This window comes from Brienomyrus brachyistius, chromosome 7, assembly GCF_023856365.1.
Source record: "Brienomyrus brachyistius isolate T26 chromosome 7, BBRACH_0.4, whole genome shotgun sequence".
Lineage (NCBI taxonomy): Eukaryota > Metazoa > Chordata > Actinopteri > Osteoglossiformes > Mormyridae > Brienomyrus > Brienomyrus brachyistius.
Window position 1 is genome coordinate 5,467,559 of NC_064539.1, and position 27,932 is coordinate 5,495,490.

Here is a 27,932-nt window from a genome sequence, read left to right on the forward strand (position 1 = left end):
AAAATACACACAGAAAATAACTTACAAATAAGTACATTGTTTATTTGTATTAAAAATGCCTTGGTTATGCCATTTTTGAAATAGGCAACCACTAACTGACCGTCACATGGTTAACTTAGAGTTCTATCTAAATGCTCATGTATCATCATCATAATATATATCTATAATAAAGAAACCTAAAACCAGACTCAAATTCATTTTCAATGTTTTAAAATGAGATTAACTTTACTGAGGAAGGGAATGATAGGCTTATCGGAGAACTGCTTTGTGCATTTACGGGTAATTTTTTAATCTGGGCCGCATCTTATTTTTGCAAAACCACTGTTCCTGGACACCCCGACCCGTAAGGATTAGGATGCGTGGCACTGCTGGCAGGCTGGTCCAGCCGGGCATCTGGCGACGGGCTACCAGGCGCACGACATCTCGGAAGCGGCGTCGCTGCCGCGCCTCGTACGCGCCGGGGACCAGCCGAACTCTGACTGCACGTCGGCCGCCAGCTGCGAGCGCGACCAGGGAGCCGAACGCCGGCCGCTTTGCTTTCCGTTCCAGACGCGGGGCTTGGTATGCATCTGAAAACACAGTTAAATCGCATCACTGAAGCGACCAAACAGCCAGACTTACCTTCCAGCATGGATCAGTGGCGAAGTATTACTCCATATTCTCTCACTTGCACAAAGACGGCAGTATTCATCTGTAGTGTTTCTACCCTGTCGGACATTTGACTCAACCAGTCCAGGTGGTCAGAAATGGCCTGTTTCAGATCATCATTAGTCTGAAATCACAAAAGTAATAATTAAACAATAACTAGTAGTCTTCATTTATAATAAAGCTGTACAACATGCCTCTACTTCGCAGCTACTATTTTTTTCAGATAGGATGCGCATAAGTGAAGCTAACATAAGATTCGTAAATGACGTCTAGGAAAGGTTAGGGTCGTACGCACCCCCGCCAAGCTGTCTTTGAGCTCCGTGGCGCCCAGACGGATGTGCTCCAGCTTGTCAATGTGCTCCTTCAGTCTGTCCTCCAGCTCCTGCAGCATCATTAGGCCCTCGTCGGGCTTCGGCCCCTTTCTCCCAGACATCGAAACCGAGCGTGCCTGTTTCCCAACGTGGCATTAGAATGCACCTTAAACACACAACCCGGTGCTGACAGTCGCCCTTATTTTGGAAGGGGGTCGCTATTACTGATGCAGACCGACAAATCGTTAATAGTTTTATAAAGGTATTACATGATAAACAAGTACCGGCGACTAGAGATGGAATCTCTGTTATCAGTTTCCCTGTTCACCCAATAAGTGAGTTAGTAAATACCCGCTGAGTAATCGAAGTAGCTTACATCGATATCAGTACAAATTTATTCATTCTTTTTCACCTCTTTTCAGGGTTATCTTGCGGGAAACATTCCGTTATCATCGATACTAGCTAAGCGATTAGCCGTGTTTTTGGATCTACAGTTTGTACAATAAAACCAGCGGATTTTAAATATGCTGCAAAAGAGTACCGGCACACAAGGTAAGTTATATATTGGTTACATACTTACTTTGTCTTGATATTATGCAATTGTTACATTTATTAAATAAATTTACTTAAGTAGTTTACGACAGCCTCCGCAAAAAGTTCTGTATGAAAGAATGATCGGAATCTTACCTTGGACGCGACGTCACGTGTTCACGTCCTCAGCCAATGAAAATGCAAGTCCCAAAAACCCGCAAGTTGCCAGGCAACAGCTAGGCTTTCGTACCCGTGCCGGAATCCCGTTAGTGCAGCCGGGGCTCGGGCGCGAATTTCCTTTTTTGCTGGGTCGTTTGGGAAATCTTATTAATATTAATGAGAAACGTTACATGATTGAACAACTCATTAATATGTATGTGAAGCGCTAGCTGATTGGCCAGTGAACGTGTTGCCATCGACATGGGCTGCCTGTTTTCCCTTTCTAAGGCATTTACTGGCCAATCCGGACGCTGTTTCCTCAGGAATATGAATAAGATTTCCATAACCAGCCTGTAAAACGCAAATTCGCCAGCCCAGCCATCAACTTTGCTACAGAGTACTATAGTTCATCTTTAATTGTTTTCATCAAAGTATTATTTTTCTGTACCATTACTTAGAAAAGTTATGAGTTAAAAATATTGCTATCATATTCTAAGTTATAGGCCTCCCGAAAACATTCACAACTTTAAAAGATGTTTCCAGCACCCATCATGTTTTTCAAAGCCAGGAAAGCCCCATATTTAAGTTTAATGGAAGCAGTTCTACTTCTATACAGTGCAGTTGTTTTAAAACGCATAGATTTATGCATTTGACCATTTGAGCATCTTCACACTGCAGTCTTGTATTCGGATGCTGAATCCTTACCACCGCCTAAGAATTCTCTGCTGACACCCTATGGCATGACCTATCAAAACCAGCAGTCACTGCAGTTGTTTTATTTTACCCCCAAAAAAAGTTCCTACATTATAATACATCTCATTTACAAGACTTTTCATCAAATTTCCACTCCACAGATTTTGAAGTGGAATTAACTCAATTGCAAAGACTATGCATTTTAACTATTCACGTGGACCACAAAAGCATTAACACCAACAGGCCAAAGCATTAGCAAACCATGCAACTGGAACGCGGTATGTTATATGCAGGTTCATGAAACAATGATACTTTTAAAAAGGTTAATATTCACAGACATTTAACAAATAGGTTTAAAGACAACCACACCTTCAGTTGAGGCACGTGTAAATTGCAAATATTAACACAACTAAATCATACTTCAAACTTCAACTATTAATGACAAGGACAAAAGGATTCCGTTAAATCCATTTCCAGTTCAGACGTCACATTTCAAAAGCCAACAGCTCAAATAGAAATACACAATTATAACTGTAGAAGCATAATCTGCTTTATTTTTAAAATTCCTGTCAACAAGTTCTTTCATGTGGAAGGAACTTAAAAAAAGGACAAATATTTTGAAAAGATAAACAGGTAAGATACCAGACTGTAGGACCAGTTCTGGAGCAAACAGCAAACTAGTCTGGTAACTTAACATGGACACCGTTAAAAACCCAAACTTCCACAGTACAATGTCCATCATTTGCCCTTTCAAATATACCTCTGTAGACAAAAACAAAAAACAAATATACTAGTAAAAGGGTCATATTTTTAGGAGCCAATCAGGCAAGGGGGAGGGGTGAAAACCAATCATCTCTCTGGGGTGGAAACAATTGTCTGGTAAAAAGAATCACAAATAAATCCACCAATCAAAGGGGGGGGGGGAGGGCATGAGCATCACATTCATCTCCATCACGCGAGGAGGTAAAACACCCTGTGAGAAAGTAGTAAAATATTCTTTATATACTTGTTTATTTTTTATTAAATATAATATAAACCAAGTATACACTCTGGCTACCCCCAGCATAGGATCTTAACATAGATGCATGTGAATCAGTGAAACACCAATATAAAATATGTCTAAACATGTCTAGTGTTTTGTAATGTGATCTTAAGCGGTAACATTTTAAAAGCATTACAGAAGACAGCAAAAGGGAATATTTCCATATATTCAAAACAAGACAGACACCATATGCCATTATGAACTAAATCAGCACCTAACAATTTAGCATCAAATCTCCAACAAGAGCTGACGGCATCGACTGAAGCCCAGCAAATTTTATACGCCCAGACTTCGGCAACTGTGCCCTCCCCAAAACAAAAGAAATTGCATTCATCCCAATTATGATTAATTTATTGCTGCCATCACCAAGACCGCTGACTGCCCTAAACATCTGCACATTAGTTACGCTGAACAGATTCAGAGAAGGGTTCCTGTAGATTTTTTTATTCTATTTTTGAATCCAAAAAAATAAAGTGTAAAACTGAGCCTTTAAATATTGAGGCTCACACTAAATACTTGGGGGTGTAGGGGGTAAATATATAAATTGCCTAACATATACTTATATACATCTGTAATACAGTTAGTCATCAGCAGAAGAAAAATAAGAAAAAGGTTCCTTACATCAGCTGTCAAAAACGGGGCCACATGACTGGGCGGTGCTGAGCGGTAACATCCAACCTCAGATTTACACATTTACACTCAAAATATGAAACGCAAGGGTACGGACCCACAAAACGGGGGCCTTTACAGAACATGCAAAAAACACTGCATCCACCCCAAAGAAGCCGCAAAAATAAAAACTGCAGTATTTCTCCACACACGCCCCTCCCACCCATGTCAAACTGCATCCCTGTTTATGCGACAAAAGGCATCTTATGTGGAACAAACACACTTGCAGTTATCTAAGCACATCTCCGTAAGCTCACAAACAGCACTACACTGGCGACAGAAACTGGAGGTGTCTTCCCATGATCCATCAGGATTCGCTTTTCTAACCGTGCTCGTATAGATTAGATGTCCCCAAAAGTTAAGGTTTCAAGGTTTTTTTTATTGAATAAAATGTCTTTAAAGTAAGTCATGGTTCAGAATTTTTTTCGTTTTTTTTTTTTTTTAAAAAAGGTTAAAACTTCACAAGAACCAGCAGAAACGGAAGAAAACGACAATGAAAAAAAATGGTGCAGAGTTCAATAGTAGACAAAGAAAGGAGCTTCTTGCAGTAAGCGTTCGACATCAGCCATGTCCAGCACCTGTAGTCCGGAGGCTGGGGACAGTTTGGCAAGGAAACCAAATGTCTGCTCATCCAGAATTTTCCCCACAACGCTGGAAATGTAAATCTTAATCATTATTTTTTTTTCTTGAAATGAACATAATAAATAAAAAAGGTCAAAATCAAAAGTCTGCTTTTAAAAGTGTGTTCCCAAACTACTGTGTCTTATACTTAATATATTTATATGCTGTGTTCAATAATAGTGTCTGGCTTTGAGATTTTGGAAACGGATGAGCCACTTCCTCCCTTGGGATCCCCTGAAGAACGCTGTGCGGGGGTGGGTGGGGGTGTTGGTGGGGGCTCTAGTGGTCTCTGTGTGACTACTGTGGCGAGTCAGCGGGACCCGGTTGTGGCCCAGCTACACTTTCCCATCCATCTTCACAGACTGGGGCTTGATGGCTCCTGTGCGTGACAGCTTCATGTCCCCGGCGGCCAAGGGTTCCTGCAGCTTGCCTGGCATCCCCCCCGACGAGCCCTTTCCCTCCGCCACGCCTGCGCGGACATCGCGTTGGGCCTTGGTCTTCGACAAAGCAAAGGAGCGTTAGAAAACCTCGCTGCCAATACCTTTGATATTGCAAGGTAATGTGAAATGGTAACAAAAGACAGAATGACAGTAGGGAAGGGGGAAATAAAAGTTAAATTACCTATATTTACAGTGGGTGGCTCACCTTCATACCATCCTCTGGTCCCTTGGAGGAGGAGTCAGAGGTGGCAGGGGAGGTAGAGGGTGCCGGCTCACGCCCAGGACTGGGGTACGAGGGAGGGCGGATGACTACGGCCTTGTTGACCTGCATGACTGGCCGCTGGATGGGAGTGGGGAAGGGGCTTGTGGTGGGGGGGCGCATGTGCATGACAATGTTGCCTTGTGGGGGAGGAACCTGAGAAATAAGAGGTCTGGGTTAGCTGACAGCAACTCGACCTTGTGTGGATTCCCATGCCTCCTTCCTCGTAGCGGGTTATTGCATGCAGTTGACAAAAGTACACATCATACATTTTAATATCTGATAGAGCCAAGAGAATCACAGTGAGGTTCTACAAGCTGTACTTTGAAGAGATACGAGTTAAAATTCAGGAAGGGGTCCTAAAAGGACCTGTGGCTCCCCAGGTAAGGAATCTGAGTAAGTATTCGGAAGGTCATGGGTTTGAATCCAGTAGCCAGCAGACTAGGCATATCACTGTTGAGTCCTTCAGCAAGGCTCTTATCCCGAACTACTCTAGGGGTGTCACCTCACTTTGCTCTCGGACCCAAAGCTTTACTCAGAGGTACCCATATTCTAAGGGGTGAGGACTGATACAAAAGGTAGGCAAGCAAAAAATTGGCCACATACCTGTTGAGTATAGTGTCCTGGTAGAGGGGCCACAGCCGCTGGACCAGAGGGCTTTCCACTGGGGCTGACAGAACCTGGCCTGGATGGAGTAAGGATTTTCATTTAATGACCATTAAAAATAGAAAAATCAGGGTGACAGCAGGAAAAAAATTCCAGAGTAATAAAAAGGGCACCTGCCCTCGGGACCAGATGCATTGGGGCCTCACCTGTAAGACCCCCCCGACATGCCCTGCGAATGGTTCGGCTTCTCTGCAAACTGAAAGCCTTTCATCTCCATCTGGGGGGTCTGGGGAGCAGACGGGCAAAGGATGAGATCAGTCGCACGCACCTTCCCGCCCTCACACGACAACATACTTGGCTTATGGGACTAAACCAAGGTAGAGGTGCCTTTAGGCCGGGGGTGGGGGGAGTGAGTTCACCTCTCTACTCCCTGTCATAACGGGAGGCTGTGAGCCAGGGGGCAGCATTCTCCGGGGGGCACCCACAGGCAGGTTCTGGCCCTGCAGCGGCTGGATGGACTGGGGCAGGATTAGGTGCTGCTGCGCAGAGCCATATCGCAGCTGGGAGCCGGGAAGGGGCATGGTCACCTGGGAGGGGGCATGAGACGAGGCAAGGCAATTTACAGATTAGCGCCGGCCCATAAAGCAGTCCTAGCACAATGCTATCCCAGCATGGCTGAGTCCACAGTCAGTGGTGAAGTGGAAGTCACAGTAACCAGAGCACTAGAATTAAAAAAGCAAGTAAAATCAGTTACCTGGATGAGCTGGCTGTCCAGGAGCTGAGATGTGCCCATGCCTGGGGCCTGGTTCATCTGCCCGTCGTAGACCAGGGGTTGGCTACCGTTCATTGGCTGGTAGTGGGAGCCCGACTGGGGCTTCACCATGTCTGAAGGCTGCATGCCCGGAAAAGCAGAGTAAGGCCCCTTCAGGGGGGCTCCGCCTGATAGCACCATGGGACTGGGCTGAGACAGGTTGGGGTGCATGTAGACCTGTGACCTGCATGGTTTGCAATGGGCACAGACAAAAACACAGTTAAAAATTATATATGCCTCTATTATAGCAATTTAATGATCTTGAACGACACATAAGCCTGAAACCCCCCGGGTTCTCAAACACCTCCCCCCCGGGCTGACTGTGCTGGCACCCACCTGAACGGCTGGATGGAACTGAACATCTCCTGGGACTGGGAGACAGGCAGGCCCCCACGGAGCCCCATCTGGGCCTGGGCCTGGAGGGACGTGTGGAGGGAGATGGGGATCTGCTGGGCAGCGGCGGCCTGTAGGGAGGAAGGAAACGACCCCTTTAGATCCAAGCGGGAACGAGAGATGACTGCGAGAAGCCTGTGTCTGCCTTAACGTCGGGGTCTATGTGACCCCGGCAGGCACGCCCGTGTTTTGCCGTCGGCCCACCTGCTGGTAGCTCTGCTGCTGCGTCATGGGCGGCACCAGGCGAGGCTGGCTGGGAAACACGTGTCCATCCAGATACAAGGGGGTAATATGGCTTCCTGCAGCAGCAGAGAATTAACAGATCAGTCATGCAAAGTCAGACGTGCTGGGATGGCCATAGTTCCTTTCACCACAAGCATGTGTCACCTTGCATGGAAACGGATGGCGCCACTGATGCCACGGGCATGGGGGGCATGGAGACACCCCCAAAGGAGCTGTAGCTGACTCCGCTGGAGGAGCCGGCACTGCAGGCCGGCTGGCCCCCGGAGCCTGCCCCCACCGGGGAGCCTTGCTCAGGCAGGGACTGGGAGTTCTCCCAGGCCTTGCGTGCAGACTCCATCTGCAGGATGGGAGGGCAGGGCAGGGGAAGTGAGTACTCACAGGTAGAACGCCGTACAGCACAGGCCAAGAGCTCGGTCATTTTTCAGACTGTTCAGGCACCAAGCGGTCATGCCATAGGTTTGTAAATACACAGTGCAATGGTGATTGGGCATACCACACTGTACACACACCTAGCTTGTAACTAACAATCTGGCTACCTTGAGTGTGAGGTCCGCGCTGGGGAAGGAGATGGGGTTGAGACCAATGCCTTGCTGAAGATGCTCCCTGCGGAGCATGGGTACAGCCTGAGTGAGGGCAGCCTGGCGAGAAGATGAACGATCAGTACTGGAGCAAGGATCCCCTACAGAACAAGCTATATGCATCTTCAAATCACGTTTGTCTCTTCAAAAATACTGTTATAAATACAAAAAGTTAACACCTTGTCCTACATGATGACCACCCACCCCATCACTCACATTGCTGGCCAGGGCGTCCTGAAGCTTAGAAGCTGGGCTGGATGCAGGTACCGTGGCAGCACCAGGAGGCAGGCTGAAATCGGCGTCCTTGGCGCTAACACCAAACTCTATGGGTGGCACGGGGATTACGCCATCCACATGGAGGTCCACACCATTCACAGGGGCCACGGGCCCCTCCAGGCCCTCAGAGCCTTTGCGGTGCTTGAGCGAGCGCTCGTTGCCTATTGGACCTGGCTTGTGCTCCTTGCTCTGTTCTGGTCCGGCGTCCGAATCCTGGGTCATGTGGGTCGCAAAGAAGCAGGAAATGACGGGGCAGCCTGGCAAGAGCTGATTGGCCCTTTATGTTACAACCCAACGCAAAGAGGCTACAGACTGCAGAAAAGAATTTGATGTCACCTAGATGATTCCCCATAAGTGGTTCTGGGCGTGTGATCTTAGGGAACCTACTAGCACGTGCGCATCAGAAACAGAAGACAGCCCAAGGACAGCTACCAAGCTAAAAACCACTACCTTAAAAGACATGCAGTTTCTGTAAAACTACAAAGGCAGCAACTAAGAGCCATGTCCCAGTTCAAGTCAGATGCTTCTATACAAGATTATTGAAAAACTTCTTAGCTAGTCAGACAAATTTTCCCCAAAAATACAGGCCTGCACATTACCCTGCAAGGCAACATGAAGGCCAGGCATGTACCAAGACCTGACCTCCCCCAAGACGAGGCACTCCAACCGTTCTGCCTCAACAGTAGGCAAGCTCTAACCATCCACTGAAAAGCCCATAAGGCTTCATTACTCAGAGGGTGCCTTTTAAGCAGGCCAAGATTGGTATGGGGGCTTTGTTCTTAAATTAAGGGGGACACATGGCTTGTATGAGTTTCACTACACCTTCTGTCCCATCTGATTGGGCGGCTGGTCTTTGGGCTCGTTGGGTTTGGGGTCTGGAGGGGGACACACAATTTCCTCTGATTTGAGGGTGCCATATGGGGAACTTCTCTGTGAGGAGTTGCCAGAGGAACCCTGAGACTCAGCACTCAGGTCAATGCCACTGTCAGTCTGACTCCCCTTAAACACCTGAGAATATAGATACACAACACAAGGCGTGTTTCAGACTCCAATTAAATGAGCAAATATGGGGAAAATATGGTTTGATTGCTATTTTCCCTTCATGTCGAGCTGGAATCGAATGCTGCGTGCCTTATCCAATCTCACGCTGCTTAAAATTTTTGCCTTTTAAAATTTAGTCTCCAGGTTGGGGTTTAATTATGCTGAGTCTCAGGCATCTTCCTCCAGAGTAGGCACCATCCAGTCATGGGTGACAAAGGTCCAGGGGGAGAAAACAGCAGTAAGCGAGGGGACGAGGAAATTCCCAGATGATCACACTAAGCTTCGTCCAGAGCAGGGACTCTATCAGCGTCCCAGGGTCAGCGGGACGAGATGACGAACCCAAAGGCAGTTGAATGAAACAGTGGCTGGAGTAAGAGGGCGCAGACGGAGCGGGGAGCGGCACCGACAGGACACGGGCCTTAACCTGGGGTGGAACCTGGGGTGCAAACCAAGACTGCGTACCTCAGAGTTGGTCTCGCCGCTAGGGTAGGAGACCGGCTTGGTCCAAGCATCGCCACCCGATGGCTGAACAGTTAGAGCTGTGGGGGACAAAAACGGCCATACAGCAAAACGGGCCAAATCTGTGAAAACCACAACTGTGAAGTAGACGGACCTTTGTGTTGCAGTGACCACTTGCAGCTTGAGATAGTCACTCAAGACCAGGACTTTTGCTGGTATTTGCTGCCTTTTAACACTCGGGAGGCCTCTCGGCCACCTTCGGGGTAGTCTGACATGCTCTGACATTTTAAAATATTTCACCTATCTAAAAAACACGCATCCAAAAGTGCTACATGTGCTTTTATTCAGCACAAACTCAGCACCAATAATCTGAGACCACTTGGAATGTTATTCTGTTTGTTGTTAAAATCAACTTGAAACATATGCTTTTCAAAAACCTATTTGCAGACATGCTGTGAAATTGTAAAAAAAAAAAAAAAAAAACACATTATAAACATTCCTAGCCAAGACTTTTGAGCTCTGAAGCCTATAGACACAGGGGTTGGCTACACATAGGTGAATGAAACATTTGAATGCTAATGAACAACACTGAAATGAACACAGGTATGACACTCGCTGCTGAAAGTGGCAACACTGGTGCAAAGCTTCAGCAGCAGAGACGTATGTGTGTCATGTAGCCGATCAGTGTAAACACTAGACATGTGCTCGTTTATTTGAGTCACAATGGCCATTTCTTTACCCAATACCAATTGTCGGATTATCATGTTATCATGTGAATAGCGCAATTTGCAATTGGGAGGGCGATCAGAGCTGCTTCGAGACGCAGACGCTTAAGTCAGTCACTCTTGTTTTTTTTATTCGTATCACGAAGCTGTAAAAATATATTTAGTTTCTACCTATATATATTAGAAAAGTAGACCGTCGAAGGTAGCTGAGGGTGTTTTTTTTAAATGTGTTTATGACAAAAACTCGCAGTTTTTTTTAAAACAGTTTGATGAAATTTCTGTCAGATCCAGAGGGTTAAGAGCTGATATGGCTAAAGCTCCATCGCTTCGACAGCTGGCAGTTGGACGTGCTCACCTGAGTTTGTCTCCCAGATGTCGGTGCCCAGGTTGCTGGCTGAAAGCACCTCCTCTGACTGCTCCATAGACAGACTCCCCTGTTTCTTCGCAAATCGTGGGGGCATCTTTGATGTGATTGTTCTGCTTTTCACCGGCACCTACCAACACATTAACGCAGGACAGTTAACGTTCAGCCTAAACGTCAAGGCGAAATCTCAAGTTTCGTACAAATGCACCAACAACCTCAAACTAAAGCCAACCCCTCCTCCCCCACCACCCTGCATTTCTCACCGGTGACCCCTGTTCTTTTTTTCTCCGCTCATCTTCCATTGGACGACGTTGCTTCTTTGACATTGCCTCCGAGAAACCCTCTGGACCGGGCACTGCCCCTGTGACGTCACCTTCTGCTGGTGCAACACAGGAATGGATGAAGACCCAGCAAGGCCATAATTGCTAATCTGCCTGTATTAAATACTAGATATAAGCACCAAGTGCTTAAAATATTCAACTGCCATCATAACGTGTCATTTAAAGTAAGCCATGTTCTTCCATGGACGGAACTGGCACAGCATGGCAGCCAGAGAATTCACACGCAGTGTTCCTGTGGCTGGGGTCCATCTGTCTGCTGGCTAGGCAGTGCCGCACTTACGTGGGTAGCTGTTCAGCTCGTATGGAGACACTGGCTCTACTTTATCTCCTTTCAGCACCCCAGGCTTAAGGTCCTTCTCCATCTTCTTCCCAGAAGAATCACAAAGGATCCCTTGGGGCACGTCATTGGGCTGCTCCACACTGTAGATGGACCCTGAGGTCTCCTCAGAGGTTCTGCTCAAATAGATAAGGGATTTTAATAGCATCCTTGTTGGTCATGATCATCATTGGCAGTAGATTAACCATACTTTAAGACCTCCACTACATGCATACCGAGACTTACATTATGGAGAAACAGCTACCTAAGCTAGTTAAATACCTCTTGCTGTTAGGAGACATTCCATTTTGCCAAGCTTCACTCCTGGTGGATGAGGTTGACACAGCCACGACATCAGATGACCGGGACATTTTTCCACTCTCCATGACAACTGGATCCCCTTTGCGGTTCTGTCGGTCCACCAGGGGGCGCTGGCTTGAGAAGCTCCTCTTGGAAAGCTCCCTCTTTTCTCCAGAGCCCAGCTCACTGGATAGGGAGTCCGAGGCCATGTCGCCCTGCAAAGGCACCCCACCCTTCTCCCGGCGGTCGATGAAGTCGCTGTTTTCAGAGCTAGACTCCCAGTCCTCAGTCTGGTCCTGGAGGCCTCCATGGTCTCGACCCCTACCCCCAAGATGGTGGCCAGATCCTGGGTCCTCTCCAGTTTTTGGGCGGCTAGGCCAGGTGCTACCAAACTCCCCGTTGACATGTTCCTCACTGTTCCACTGGCACCCAAGCTCCTTCTCCTGCCTTAAGCGGCGGAAGCGTGGCGGCTTGTCTTGCCGGGGAGGCCGACGTCGCCTCAGAGGTCTGTTATCTGGATTATCGGCCTCCACATAATAGTCTCCTTCACCTCCCCGGTCCTCAGTTCTGTTCTCTGTAAAGGGACTGCCATGCTTCTGAGTGTATTTGGAAGGCTCTCTATCCAGTGATCTTCTGGGATAGGTCTCGGTGCCAAAACCATAACCGTTTTCTTGCAAGGGGCTAACGACAAACTGGCCTCCTCTTCCCCTCCAGGTGGTAACCTCTCGAGAGCTGAAGCCCCGGCCATACCCAGCGTTCGTGAGCCGTGGTGGGAGGGCACGTCCAAAGCTGCGGGTGCTTTTGGCCTTGTCACGGGACTCGCCACTGCCAGCCTGGTCATCGGTGTACACCTTGTTGGACCTCCATGAATCCTTGTCGACGACCTTCCTGACACCGCTGGGCTCAGAGTATCCTACTTCCCCGTTCTCAGTCCCCTTCTGGCGCGGGCGCTTGGGAAGCTCCTCGTACTCAGAAGCCTCGCTCAGGGTCTCACTCACGTTCCGTCGCCGTGGCTTCCCCCTTTGTATGTCGTCAGCCTTGACGAATTCCCGTGGGCCGCCAGCACCCCGGCCGATCCTCTGGCCATTGCTGTTGACGCCGTAGCCTCCTCTGGAGATGTTCCCTCCCCGTCCCCCACGGGCCCCACCCCGGGAACTGAACTCCCTGAAGCCTCGGCCACGCCCCCGACTCACTCCCCTCACCCCAGCAAATGCCTGCTCCTCATCGATGAAGATCCAGTTGTTGCGCCGTGGAGCTGTGGGATCCCTGGAGTCCTGGCTATCCCTGGCCTGGTTCTTCCCATTGTCCCAGCTACTTTCTTCCTCAGTGGAGCTGTTTGCCTTCTCGGGTTTGGAAGTAGTGGGAGATTTCTCTTCCGGTGTGGGTATGGGAGGGGCAGGAGGGTATCTGTTTCCAAAAGGTTGGCAGGAGTCCTTCTTCAGGTCATACACATTGGTAAGGACCTCCTTCTCCAGTCGGTAAGGAACAGGCTTCTCCTCTGGCTCTGGTTTAGGTTTTTCATTCTCCTTATCATCTACTTTGAGGGCCTTCAGCACTGGTTTCTTGATAGGCCCAGTCCTCCGGGTCAGGATCCTCCCACTGGCCTCAGACGCCTGGCTGCCTTTGCTGGAGCCCGGCTCGGACCATTGTGACTGGATGCTTCCTTCCTTCTTTGGACTTTCGCTCCTCCAGAGGTCAGCCTCGAAAGTCTTGTCCTTCCCAGGGCAACTGAAGTCTTCATCCCGGGACCCCATGCTATCCTTGTGGTGCCTGTTGTAACCGACCTCTTTGGCGTCTGGTTTTGGGCAGTCGGACTCCCCGGACCGGGGCCACTTCTGGGCAGTTGGAGGCATGGCTTCCTCATGAGACACCTTCCTTGGGGAGGATCCAAGAGGCACGTCCCCCCACCGACTCTGACGATGGCCAACATGGGGAGGCTCCTCCAGAACATCACCGTACTCCTTTCCTCTATCATTGTTCACGTCCTCCTGGGAGCCCTCTCTCTCACTCCTGTATACCAAACAAATAAAAATGGTAGAAAATTCTAAATAAAATTTTCCACAGCACAGATTACAAATGCAATCAACGAAAAAACAGTAGCTTAGAAAATTCCTTTGTTCAAAACTCTTGGAATTTATTCGTACTAGAATCCATTCTCTACAAAATCTGACTTAACTCAGTCACAATCGCAACCACACAAGTCAGCACAACAGACCTGCTCTCAGGACAGCTCATGTCTTTGCCCTCGTGCTGCCTCTGGTAGGGGGGAGTGAAGCTACGAGGAGGGGCGGGAGGGTAACTGTCCTGGCGCCAGATGGGGTAGGGCTCGGCAGTTTGAGCTCGCCTCTCCTGGAGCATGCTGGGACGGCAACCCTCATCTGAGGTAGATCCTGGACTGTTTAGATGGTCCTGCTGCATGATGGGCTTCATCATTCCTGTGGAAGGAGAAGACGGATGATCATTTAGCTCTTTCCAAATAATTTATGGCGCTTTTCCAGTGGCAAACAAGAACCAGGCCATACCCAATTCAGCTCGGTAAAGGCTTTGCCAGGTTTGAAAAGTGACGACGTAGAACCAAAAAGATGCTTGTTTACTGTTCACACAATTTACGATAAAATTTCTGCTAGCACGTCTGTGACAATCACCACTGTATGTTAGCATCAAATGCTAGCAGAATTAACATTAGCCTGCATAAATCTGCATTAAGTATTAAATTCCATGCAGCCATTCTATAGTACTTTTTCCAGAAAGAGATTCGAAATTTATAAGTTCCGAGTTATCGGGAATGCATCAATACATTGCAATGAGCGATACTACTAATCCATGCACATCGACGCAGATCATGGGTTCTGATGCAACCAGCACAATCAAGTCACACAGCACTGCTAGTAGATAGAGCCATGTCAGCACAGGTACAATGGAAAATGGTGTCGTTGCAGCTGAAATAGGGTATGGCCCAGTTCTTGGTGGCAGTGGAAAGGCACTATTAGTTACCCATTGGTAGTAGGCAACCTTATGTGACTCAAAACACAGGGGAAGTATTTTTGGTTGAACCCAAATGGGAACTAGATCTTGTACTGGCTAATGCAACACTGGCCCAGATTACCTGAAGTGTGAACCGCGGTGGGGTAGAAGTCCACTGGGGAGCCTGCCTGTGCCATGCGGGGATCCACATAAGGGGGCATCATCATCCAGCGCGGGTCAAAGCCCAGCACGTGCGGAGGGTAGAAACCACGCTGGTGGTGGGTGCTGCCTGACTGGGCCAAGGGGGCTGACGGCTGCTGCCAGTGCTGCATTTTATACACCTGCTCCTGGACAGGGGGAAAAAAAAAAAGCAGAAAACATGCAACATGGGCTGGGCAGAGTATCGCAACTGGGAGACCATTAACCACAGATTACAGGGTGGCATCTTTCGAAGATGAAACACCAGATGGCATGAAATGGGGGGAGGCATAAGTGCTCACCGAGCGAAAACGGCAGGTCATATACAGCACATTAGTAATATCTACGTGAACAAATGGACTAATGAGAACTAAACGGAATGCAACAGAGCCTGTGCTCACCTGCTGCTTCTGAAAGCGAGGGGGGAGAGACTTCTGGAATTTGCCATAGTCAGGGAGGGGAGAGGTGGGGTCAGTCCTGTCATCTTCGCTGCGGTAGCCAGAGCCAGGCCCTTCATCCTCCCGATACTCCTGGGTAGGGCACAGCTCTGGTGGTACCTCCGACAGTTCTGGTTAAACAGTACAGACAGTCATTCATTTCAAACCCAATGGGTCGGTTGACTAACCTTGTAATTCCTAAAGAATTCAGTACAGGGACAAAACCGTCACAGTGCCAAAGAACACTAGGTCATGATTTGCGGCTTCCACTTCCGAATTTCACAATGGCGAGCATGAAATGACCCTGACAATTTCTAGGCTGTTGGGCAAAGAGAGGCCAGGTTGACAATGCAATTTGTTGGGAATCCCTGATAAGGTCTTTAGGGGATGGTTTTGAAATTAGATTAGATAAACTATTGATCCCAGGAGGAAATTCTTGTGCACAGAGCAGCAAGGCATGTTGAGCACAGAAACATATGTACATACTTACTTGGAACAACAGTTCCAAGATACACTGTAGCAGACACTGGAAAAAAAAAAAAAACCCCCACGAAACCAGAGCAATTCAACAAGCACCAAAAGCATGTCCTAAAGGGAGAAGCTCCGGGACAGCATTCCTGGCCTTGTTTACCTTTAGCTCCATATTGCCAGTTCTCCTGGCGCGTCCGGGGTGAGTCTTTGGCAGGAGACAGCGGCGGCTCCCTGCCATCCACTTCCCTGGCGGTTCCATCTGGCCTGGACAGTCGCTCGGTTTTGCCGAACTTCTCGTCCAGCCGCTTGAGTTTCTCGGCGCAGGCGGCCAGGCGCTCCTCGCGGGCACGCCGCTCCTCTTCCTCACGACGTCTGCGGGCACGCTCCACTGCCTCCGACAGCTCCGTGGAGGCAAACTTGCCCCAGGGAGCTGTCCGTGGCGCCTCATCCTTCTCCTCGAGCGACTCCCCCCGGTGGACAGTGCTTGGGACGGCAACCTTCTGCTGGTTCTGAACACAGCAAAGCGCTGTATGAGAAGTGGATCTGATTCCACAATACAGACAGTCCAATACAAATGAACTAGGTGCATCCTGTCCTAGATCCTACTGGCAAAAGTGAAGACTGGCAGCAGTTCTACTCTGACGTACCTGCACATCCGCAGGGGGAAACCGGCCTGCAGGCTTCGTGGAGAGGTGGGACTCCAAATAACGGTGATATCCCTCTTCCTCTAGCCCATCCTGGGTGTAGGTCCCCTCGGCCGAACTGTGAGAGGACTGGCGGTCTCTGCAAAGCTCCCACTCTCCCCTGTCGGACCCCCAGACACAATTGGTCAAACCCTTCAGATCAGCCTGTCACTTGTGACCGCTGACCTCTCCAAGTCGGCTACAGTATTAACAGTGTCATTAAAATGAACAGCAAACAGGCTTTAGCATCACGCCTCCAGCAAATCCTAATGCATTAGGCACTGACTTTAGCACAAATAATTAAATTAGTCAGCTACACTAGCAGAAATAACAAATATCCCCCAGGACATCGTCATCCAAGCAAGCCATTTTTCTGCTACGAAAGATCAGGAACTCACCACTTTTTAGTCTTCTCACTACAAGAATGGTCCTCCTCGTCATCGCTGAATTTCAGTTTCTCACTGTAATCCACTTCCTCATGTAGACCTAACAGGGAAGGGGCACAAATAGTCATATGAAGAGAGATGTGTTCCACAGAATGAGAATAAGCGAATGACTGCTTTCTGCATGTCCAGGGAATACATAGGACCATTCATTCCACTGATGTCAAACGGACACCTCTGTGTGCCGATATGAAGTTTCACTGTGCTGCATTTAATTACAAAGAAAAGCAATCCCCCTAATATTATAACATAGGAAAGGGAGGGGAGTGATCACTCATAATTCAACCCAAAAAAAACATGCAGTCACCTGCCCAGCCGTCTTCGCACTCATTATCCAGCTCATCCAGGTCTTTCAGGTCCTCCGGGTTGATGATGGCAGGGCGGGGGGCTCGATCACCAGGGCGGTGGATAGGGCGAGATGAGGGTCGAGCGGGGGCACGGATAAAACGGTTCTCCCTCCTTACCTCTCCGCTGCAGGGTTGAAGTTGGTTAAAAGAAGTCAAGGGTTACCATAACCACGGCGCTAATACTCAAAAGTTTAAAGGACCAAACACTAGCCTGACTACCAAACACAGCCATACCTACAGAGTATCATAGAGCCCTAGCACACACTGTAACAATACAGCTGCAGTCAATCCTCCAATCACATTCCAGCACAGCAACACAGAGCCACAACCCCCCAATCACATTCCAGTCTTGTGGGACAAATCAGAGTCGGCCCTCACCCAACGGGATCAGCAGCAGGGAAAGGCTGGCGAAAGGTAGGCCGGGCTTCGAAACGGGCCGGGGCGACCGTGGGGGTGGGGCCATGCTCCGTGGAGACAGATGGGTCACGGGGCTCTTTGGGACACATCTACAAGAAGCACATGGGTTACGCCAAGCAGAGCCCAACTCTACATCAAGGCAGCAGGCAGACAAGTACTGAGTGGGAGGAGAAATTTATAAAGACAAGCCTCAGCAGTGGGCCGGAGAGGCTGTGTTTTGTTAGAAAAGGTGACAGAAAAAAAGCAACCGAGGCCTGATAACAGGTTAAGAAATAATAATAAAAAAAACCTACATATTAGATTTTAATATAGTGCTTTTCATAACTTCGCTTGTCATAACATGCATTTCTGAGATCATGGGCCGATGGTCTCTCACTTCCATGCACGAATCTCACGTTTCCCAACAGAAACGATCCAGAAACATAAACCCTTTTGTTGTAATTAATGTCAGGAATTGGATCTGCGACTCGAGGAGGATGATTGGGTGTCAAAGCACCAGCCCCTTTCCCCGCAGCCTAGGCTCTGGGACACTCACAAAGGCAGGAAGCATGTCGTGGTAGGTGGTGCTGGAGTGGTGCTGGTACTGGGAGCCGGGGGGCACGGCCCTGCGAAGGGGCTGTGCCGGGCGGAGGGAGAGGTCCTTTTGATCGGACGCTGGAGTCGGGACTGCGGGGGGAGCAGGGGTGGAAGAGGCGGTGGCGACATTCGAGGAGGCGGGTGCAGCAGGGGGAGGAACTGTGGCGGGATCGGCTGCCACGCTGCTCTTGGCCTCAGGTTCAGCGGCGATGGCAGCTGGTGAGGTCGTGGGATGCAGATTCCTCCCACCACCCTCCCTCCAACTTGTCACATCTGGAAGAACAAAAAAAAAAAAACACACACACACATCACACCACAACAAAACAAGATGATTGACAACAAGCCATCAGAAAACATGCACCAGAAAAGAGAACAGCAGAATTTTTACCACTTCAGCAAAGCAATAATTACAATGAACGTTCCACTTCAAAATAAATACAAGAAGCACTGCGACCAGGGCACTGAAAAAGAATCCACATGATTAATATGGATGCAGGTTCCCCTGTGCTGCAGGCGGGGACTATCAGCCACCCTTCTGGCAGTACCACACCAGAGGCCCGCCGGCCAACGGGAAGCGGCCTTACTCTGTGGGCGGAGGCTTGGTCCTGGCCCATACGACAGATCGAAGACGCTTTTTTCCTTGCCGGCCTTGTCCTGTTCCCCAGCTGCCTTCAACGTTGGAAATTCCTCGTGAGAGAAGGGCTGCAGTCGGTTTAAGACCCTTGAACCTGTGTCATGGAAATGGCAGCGACACAGAGGCGACTGTAAAAATGGAAAGTTACTGGGCAAGCTTTACTTAGGAGGGCATGCAAAGCTGACAGACAAAAACAATTTGCTATCACCTCAAGACAAGACAGTGGAGGCTTGACCATCTGTCTAACGCCTCACCCGATGAGCATTTCATCACCAACAAGTGTCTATGCAGACTCACCATCTTGTTCTACTGCCTTTCCATTGAGCTGTGCCCATTGTTTTGGTCCACCTGTATTTGTATTCTATAAAACAAAAAAAGCTCACAGTCAATGCCGTTCTACTGTACACAATTGTATTAACACACACACACAATCATTTAGCCTAATGGTGCTTTTCCACTGACATACAGGAACAAAGCCGTACTGCGATGAGAGTAGTTACAGTGGATTTCTGGCTCACTTCAGTTTTCCACTTCAGAAAGATGCCGCGATAAATGCATTGCTAGGTTTGGAGAGATACAGCAACATAAACTAAAAAGATGCTTATTTACTGTTCACACGGTATATATCATGATTTACTATATGCTAATTTCTGCTAGCAAGTCTGTGAGAATCACTGTGTTATGTTAGCATATAACACTAGCAGAATTATAATACGCTTGGGTAAATTTGCATCAGAAATCCATTCTGTTCAACTGTTCTATAATTCTTTTTTTTTAATTGGGGGGGGGGTTGGAAATTTTCAAGTTCTGAGTTACCAGGAATGCATCAATACATCGCAATGCTAGATACTACAGTGCATAATACACAGAACATGCCCATTTTCCCTTCAGATAATCCAAGCACATCGATGCAGATCAGTGGTATCCATGCGAGTATGGCTTGGTTCTTGGCAGCAGTAGATGAGCACCATAAAATGACCTGAAATGATGCATCAGTCATCACTGCTTCAGCAGCTAACAGAAGGGCATCAAAACGCTGACGTATTCACCGCCACCTCTCACTCCACACACAGCTTCAGCATCGAGCTACTTCCCACTAAAATGCACCTCTGCCCTTAGACACAGACATGCCAGACACTGACATCCATGCTAATCATGGGTTTAGGGACAAGGTCGCTAAAGGAGAACTGGCAGAAGGCATGGCCAACAGCTCCATGACCATCCCACATCGACCAGATACCCACCTCCTGACTGACCACCAGCGTTGGCTTCTGAAGACTGGAGACAGATTTCTGCAAAACCAGCGGCGGCTGCGACGCCAGCAGCTGTGCTGTTGACGCAGTAGAACTGTTGGGGACACACACACACACACCTCTATCAAAGTCCTCAAAAGGTGCCAAGAGAGCACCAAAATAAACACCAAAGGCAACCCAGAAGATCGTAATCTGAAAGAAACCGGTGGAGCTCAACTCCTCTCGACAGAAGAAAGCCAGTTTACATCAGGCCCCTGCATTTCGATTGGTAATGTTTTCCCCGCTCTAAAAAAGACACCAGCTAAAGGATTACATAATGGGAAGCTTTCCCATCCCATGGTTTTCTATTTAACTTATGGACAAGGAGAGAATCTTAGTGGCTCCTACATGCTGCCTGAAAATGCTGGTACTGAAGAAAGTGTTGTTAAATCAACCAAAATATTGGGGGAGGGGGCCGCACACATACAAGCTTCCGACTAGGAATTTACTACATGTAAAAATAAATAAATAAAACAAACAATATAAAGATGCACTTCCTGATGCTCGATGGTTCAAATATGCAAAGGGAATAAAATAAACTCGATCCGATACTCATTCTTCATACCGGGATTCCTGAATATTCAGGGAGGAGCACCTGGACACCGCCTCACCCAGTTTGGCACAAAACATCATATATGGCAGGCTGCGCAGGTGAAAGGACTGCTTATTTACCATGGAAGAGGAGTTAATCAGCTCCCTCCATTTTAACTCCCACTCCCGCCCACACGAATCCACGCAGAGCGCCTTGCAATCCTGCAGTTTCACTCCCACACACACCGCTGTGCACGTAGCCACAGCCGCACTAGTGCAACTCAAGAGCGCTGCTAAACATCTAGCATTATTTAATTAGTGGCCAGATATTGTCCAACTGTTTGGTCTGGTGACAATCACGTTTAAGGTTAATGCAGTATTCTGTTATTTCTGTCGTTCATTCAAATCGAGAGTCATCTGACGTGACTCAAAAACACACCAAAGTGACGGTACCTTCCAGATTCCCCTTGGGTAGGAAACATGGCAGTACAGAACACACTGGCATAAAGCCGGCTCTGCTAGCTGCACTGCAAAGCCCCCCCCCCCCCCCCGCACCACCACCACCAGTGGAGAGCAGTCACTATACACGCCAGATCCATGGTCACCCCAGCACCAGCATATCCACCCCACCTCCCCACCTCTTTTGATCTGGCTGCTCCTGCTTGTTTGCCCATCCCGTTCCGTCTTTGGGCACGATAATCACGTTGGGATCGTTTCCTTTGTTCTCGGACTTCAAGCTCGGCAGGTGAGCTGGGGGGGGCATACGCCGGGCTGGGACCACTTTACCAAGACTCTGCAGGCCATGTCGAGGAACAACTGAAGGAGGAGAGAGTCGGCATTAGATACTTCGCTTAAAAGGATAGAGACTCCCCTGACCCAACCATCACCAGAAAAAAGACCATCATTAAACACTCATCTCCCATTTTCATAGATTATTGCATAGAATTACTAATACACAGGATGATACATATATAGCAATGCATGCTGTCACTAAATAAAAATACAAGAGATGAATTTTATAATAATGGAAAGGGCAGGTAAGGTCTTACCTGTAGATTTCTGAACTTCTATTGACTTTCCCTTGTACTTATCAAACAGGCTGAGAGTAGAGTACTTGCTTTTCCCATCCTTGGACTTGGTTATTTGCCCCAAACGATCGGACATTGCGATGTAATGTCATCGAGTATGGAAATTTTTCGTTGCACCTCTTCCTGTATGCCTTTTGTTCCTGGGGAAGGAAAAAATATATTATTGTCAAAAGATAAGCAAATTAAGAGCAGCATTTTATCAAAGGTATAATTATATTACCACTGCCTGAAAAGGCAAAACACAATCAGAACCTCTTTGCAACAGATTAGCATGAAGCTTTAAAGATTTCAAAAACTTGAAATCCAAAGTCTAACACCAATCAAAACTGAAGGACCTTAATGTTCTGACAAGGAAGGTGTAAAATCCACACTTACAATGCTCCACACCAGAAAAACAAACGTCCAATGAAACCCTCGACTGTTGCTACCAACAAAACTGCAGACAAAAACAACCTGAACAACGCAGTCACTTTGCCTTACACAAGGTATTCTGCACCACAGACCTCATGTTCACATTCTCTTTTTAGAAAGGTCTGCAAAAATAAACACAGAGATATGGTAATGCAATAAGCGCACTACTTCTGTTTGGATGCATTTACATAAAAATTGGACGTACTGACAAATTCCCAGAGAGGGGAACATGTCAATTCACGGAGCACTTTCAGTAGCTGAAGATGTCAGATTCTACTTTCATTAAAAAAAAAAAAAAAAAAACAACAACATGAAACGTATCACAGCAAGGGCCCCTTTTACCCTACAGTGCAGAAACAGTGGCAGGTCTGAAAGCATGACCATGCATGCCTGATTTTTTAGCATAGGACTTTGTGGTGTAGGGCACACAGCAGTAGCACTCAGAAGAGGTAGCACCCCTCACAAAACAAAGGGCACACTGTGACTAGGATCATTGCAGATTAAACAAAACAGCCCACATGAAACAGCGACCCTTGGCAGTTCCTTGTGCCGTCATGGTTCATGGAGACAAGAGGCAGAAATGGGGGGGGGGTCCTTTACGTTGAAGATGCTCTCAACCAGATGCCATGGAGCAACTCTTTGTAAAGATATGTTAACTCAGATCTTCCAGAAAGAAGGACCACATCAGGGGCTAGGTCTCCTACACGAAGATGAATATCAAAAGGAAGTTCAATCAATAAAAGTAAAGTAAAGTAAAGCTTGCCCAGAAGATCAATCCCAAATAAGCAAGCAGATGCAGCTTGATTTCGAGAGAAAAAAAAAAAAAAAAAAAAAAAACTTTGAATGGCAAGCCCCACTGAAGCCATAATCTTAAACGTCTGTGGACATCGGCACCGATGCCATCCAAGAAAATGGCATCCTTGCAAATAGCTTTGAAGATGCATACAAGAAACTTTGAATCATACCTATATATGCTTACAGACCTCAAATTAGACAATTATCAAAAACAACTGTCAAGGAGCTGCCTTAATGGACTATTTGACATGCACTCAGAAATGCATGGAAACAAGAAATGCACACACGTTATACAAACGGTTTATCAAGTAAAAGTGCACGTGCATACAGCTCGGATATGAAATTTTCATTAATAGTGACAACATTAAATAAACGGGGTTTGAGTGGTCCGTTTGGCATGTCAACAGAACCGCGATTTTTTTGTCAGAACACAGCCATCTGTCCGTCGCCACAATGCCATGAAGATTACGAGACGTGTAAAACAATTATTTCGTGATATGCACACCTCGCCAAACGTAAATGTTGCAACCGTGTCTTTGCATTATACGGTCCACGGAAGTAAGGGTACGTAGGACAGGAGGCAAGAAGACGGCTGGCGAGCAGGCGGCACCGGTACCGGGTCATTGCGGCCATCACACCCACTGGGGCCGACACCCGGGCCTGCACAGTGAAACATGCCGCTTTCCTGAACGCAAGCGGCTCAGGCCTCTCTTAACGACCCCCCTCTTCGCGAAACGACTTAAATAAGCACCCCACCACCGGGTGGTAAAAACGACTGCGGCAACCGAAGGATACGTTCCATCAGGTTCTGGGAGAAGCTTAAAAGGCATGGGACGGCCGGCTTTAAAGCCTCGAACATCGTGGAGGGTGGACGCGTATGGCCGGCTTAGTCTGATGCAGACCGGAGGTTCACATCGCTGTCTCCGTGGCGGCGGTGATACCTACGAACTATTATGTAATCCGATGCACCTAGTTATCTGCCATCCAACACCTAAGGGCGCTTCGTTACTACAACGCCGAGGTCGACAGCTTTACCCGGCGAGGCTATGGGCTTTATAATGTTAAAAAACGACGCAATGGATAAATACAAGGATTAATCTTAATCGGGGCCCGCTGCCATCGCTGCCCGGCGCAAGCGGCCGCAGCAGCCATAGTCGGGGACGGCTGGCTTTAGTTATTTTTAAAATGGCTGTGTTATTATTCTGCCTGGCTAAATCAGGCTAAGCCGTCCGACCGTCAGCTTTCACCTTTATATGCGGCGGTGTTTTCTAGCTGTCGACCGAAAAGCTCGTAAAGCGGCGCGGACGTACCACGGGCAATTTATCCCGAGGCCGGTCAGTCAGCATTAACCCCAGTCTCACTACAGGATGACAAGTCATTTATCAGGGGGGAAATACTGCGCTGCCGCCGTTTCGCCATGTCCGCTTTACCTGCCGGCCGCTTACTTAGCGGGCTAAGTCGGCTAGCCACTGTCTCGCGAGCAGCTCGCGACAACCAGTAAAGTGTCTTTTTTTCTCCTCTCCCCCCCCCCCCACAATAAAAATACAAAGAGTGGCCGACTAACCGGGGAGCCGGCTTTGGCACTTCACGGACGAAATATCTGCAAGCCCCGAGAACAGCAGAACTCACATCTGAACGGTAAACCCGTTTTATACACAAACTTAGAAGCGCGGAAGACGGGAAATAAAGGACAAGACGATTAAAAATGGCTGCTACCCAGAACAAAGCAACAAAAAACAAGGCAGAGGAGGCCCTATTAAACCTTCACTTTCCTCTCGCAGATGCATAAATGCCAACCAAGAACTTACCGGTTTGACGCGCAAACGATGTCTTATTTCAAATATACGTTGTTTTTCCCGACTGACAGGGTTACCTAGTAGGATGGATGGAGATTATTCCCCTGGCTCTTTTTCTATCTTAACCGTAATATTCAGCCTACATCTGTTGTTCTGAAGGGACCTGCCCGGCCTGAAAAATGTAAATCCTGTTACCCGACTGTGCGGTCGCCTTCTCATGTGCGGCACGAAACGAACAGCGACACCTAGTGTTCCCGCCAAGACGTTATGGTTATTCTGCGGACCAGCGCACTTCACCGGCGAGCAAACGAATGATTTTTGCACAGAAGCGTATGTTTAATTAACTAATATTTAATAAATTAAAAAAATACTGATCCAGCTGCCTTGTCTCCTGTAATTTCTGCCTCAAGCTAATCATTTCGTGATAACAATACCGGCTATAATGAAAAAGCATGATATTAATATATAATAATAAATCCCTTATAATGAGTACTGTAATTGAATTTAAACGTTTTCTCCTCTGCCCCGTGGGGAAACGTAACTAAAGCACGAACAACTGCGTCAAAAAGCATTCCTCCATCTTGTTTGTCAACATAATAAGGACATTTTATACGTAGTTTGCTGATGCTGGAAATTCACATTTTTGTGTGCTTCAACCTATCCGGAGTTCAAAACGCTGAAGTATTACGCATATATACCACTAGACTGATTTTTGAGTATTTTATCATTAAAAAAAACATATTAGTATTACCGTATTTTTGCTTTGCTCACTCGGTAGAGTAGTTTAAACTTAATGACATTTTATTAATTCATATTCGTTGTTTGATTTATTTTTTTCTCACTTAATTTCCCAGACACCTAATCCATATATACTGCAGGCCATGGGTTTTGTTCTTTGAGTCTGTCTCGATTTTTTTTTGTCAGTGATCTGTCGGACTGTCAGTTCACTGACAAATAACGGAGTAGTACTAAAACAACACAATGTTTAACGGCATTATTTGTTTATTTATTTCTTTATTTATTTAGTCAAAACCGGACGGACGTTTTAAGGCTTTATCTGAAAGAGCCTGCGGCTGCTGAGAAAACCGCAACGTGTCGCATAATGACATAGCTCAGAAATGTAATAAAAAATGCAAACCTTTGCGCTAAGATTCCGGGTTTGCTGGGGTGCGGGGAAAGGACGGGTGCTTTTAGGACACATATCACCGCCCACGCACTCAAAAAAGTGAGGAAAAAGGTACTGTGAAAATTGAAAAGTTGCGAAAAGGTCACGCCAATACCAACTGAACTGACAACGAAAGATTAACCCTGCATACTCTGTTGTGACTGTTAAAAAGGCCTCTGCCTAGTTCAAGATGGCTTGCACATTTACTTTCATTAGTTTGGTACAAAAACAGACCGCTGTCGTGTTTAATATGAACGTTAAAAATGTTTCGTTTTATTGGCGGTACTCAGGCATAGAGGTGTCATGCAGTAGGCCGCTTTTGTGTCTAGGGGGCATGGTTGCGCCGCGAACGTCTTCAAGCCGCGGGCACGAAAACTGCATGCAGGCGGCAAAAAAGGGGATTATGCAATGTAGCAATCAAACAAAATGTTAATTGTTTTTGTTGGTGTGAGTCAGACACCCATAGTTAACCTTAAAATTACCCATGCAACTATCACAAGCAATAGAATAGAATAGAATAGAATAGAATAGAATAGAATAGAATAGAATAGAATATTTATTGTTATTGCACTCCTGGCACAACGAAATGTAATGAAAGTTTAACGTAGAATTACACAGAAGTGTTATAAAAATGCTATACTGAAAGCATCACCGATAAATTATTACAATGATTTTAATGTGTAAATGTCAAATCATCCATCCATCCATATATTTTCTGAAACCACTTGTCATGTTTAGTATTTTGGGGGTTCAGCCTGTCCTGTCATTTCAATAGAAAATTTAAAACAGAATTTTAGAAAAAACCTAAATAGAGAACTATGTCTTTAAGGGCATAGTAACAATGGAAAACATATATTCGTAAACATTACTATAGTTTGATCAGCATACAGTGAAATAGTACCTAGTCCAGTACAGTGTAGGAAATGTACACTTAAAATCATAATAAAAATAATATGTAACATTACATTTGTAGCTAAAAGAATTTTTAACAGTTACAATTGCTATTTAACAGTATACTTCTAAATCAACACAGTCTTAAGAAGTACTAGGCGAGCATCACCGCTAGCGCCCCCTGTCTGAGGCAAAGTGAACTTGACTGGCAAGTCTGTGTCCCCTCAGAGGTTGGCAGTCTAGATCGCCTATAGGACTGACCTAAGTATTTATAAGCGCATGCTGCTGAAATGAATTTTGATGAATGCGTTCTAAGTACTACCCAAGTACAGTATGTGCTTCTGAACCCACGCAGTGCAAATGTTGTATTTGTGGTTGTATATTTTTGGTGAAAACCAGGGTCTTATAGGAAGATCCATTCATCCGCTTCCCATATTCCATTTTCTCCCCATATCCCTGGTACCGTCATGTAACTACCTTTATATGTTCAGCCCAGTTGTGTTACATTTGTACTTGTTTGACTCGCTCTCAGCAAATGACGCTGAGAAGCATTTTGGCATTTTGCTCAAGTACAGAAGTATACAGTTTAATCTCTACACTGTCCTACGTGAATCTTCCACAAAAACCAATATGTGTATCACAAAGGACGTGTAAGTATATATTTTTATTTTATGTCATTTAAACATGTAGACGTATTACTTTTATTATCATTTTAAAACTGTTTTATGGAAATTTCCGTCAAACAAAAACACAAATAAAGGAGAAAAATAAAGAGGCATTTTTGTTGACAGCTAGTGTTTTAGAAAAAATAACAATATTGAAACACTTAGATAACGGGATTTAAGATTGGTTGTTTAAAGATGCGATTTCTTGCACTGTTTACCGGCTGTCAGTGGTGGGTGCAGTGCAGTATCTCCCCATCTTCACTGACAGTGATGTTAATCACAAAACACGGTTTTAGAGAGTG

At 46.9% G+C, this 27,932-nt stretch overlaps 1 protein-coding gene across 3 annotated transcripts; it reads right to left on the reverse strand.

Annotated features, from left to right (window-relative positions):
* Positions 1–2,867: 2,867 nt before the first annotated feature.
* Positions 2,868–25,108, reverse strand: prrc2b (proline-rich coiled-coil 2B). 3 transcript variants are annotated; one of them, XM_049019164.1, is made up of 31 exons: positions 24,922–25,108; positions 21,869–22,047; positions 21,458–21,635; positions 20,241–20,343; positions 19,294–19,357; positions 18,947–19,090; positions 18,322–18,635; positions 17,748–17,875; positions 17,330–17,493; positions 16,978–17,065; positions 16,544–16,700; positions 16,057–16,405; positions 15,390–15,556; positions 14,933–15,131; positions 14,042–14,261; positions 11,809–13,836; positions 11,491–11,663; positions 11,133–11,245; positions 10,861–10,999; positions 9,784–9,860; positions 8,221–8,493; positions 7,963–8,064; positions 7,571–7,763; positions 7,388–7,482; positions 7,127–7,254; positions 6,734–6,974; positions 6,399–6,566; positions 6,186–6,265; positions 5,980–6,058; positions 5,320–5,529; positions 2,868–5,171 (listed from the first exon to the last, which is right to left on the reverse strand). In XM_049019164.1, the coding sequence occupies exons 2-31, from the start codon at positions 21,981–21,983 to the stop codon at positions 5,010–5,012; spliced, it is 6,651 nt and encodes a 2,216-aa protein (XP_048875121.1). In that variant the 5' UTR covers positions 21,984–22,047; positions 24,922–25,108; the 3' UTR covers positions 2,868–5,009. The 3 variants fall into 3 exon arrangements, with proteins under 3 accessions (XP_048875121.1, XP_048875120.1, XP_048875122.1); XM_049019163.1 differs by having other exon boundaries at positions 14,933–15,137; XM_049019165.1 differs by having other exon boundaries at positions 5,034–5,171; positions 5,296–5,529; positions 14,933–15,137.
* Between the last annotated feature and the right edge of the window lie 2,824 nt (positions 25,109–27,932).

Coding starts and splice junctions, on each gene's coding strand:
- prrc2b (XM_049019163.1), bottom strand. CDS start 21,983: ATGTCCGATCGTTTGGGGCAAATAACCAAGTCCAAGGATGGGAAAAGC. Junction 11,664..11,808: donor ATGTCTCCTAACAGCAAGAG/GTATTTAACTAG, acceptor CTATTTGAGCAG/AACCTCTGAGGAGACCTCAG. Junction 7,483..7,570: donor GCCATCCGTTTCCATGCAAG/GTGACACATGCT, acceptor CTGCTGCTGCAG/GAAGCCATATTACCCCCTTG.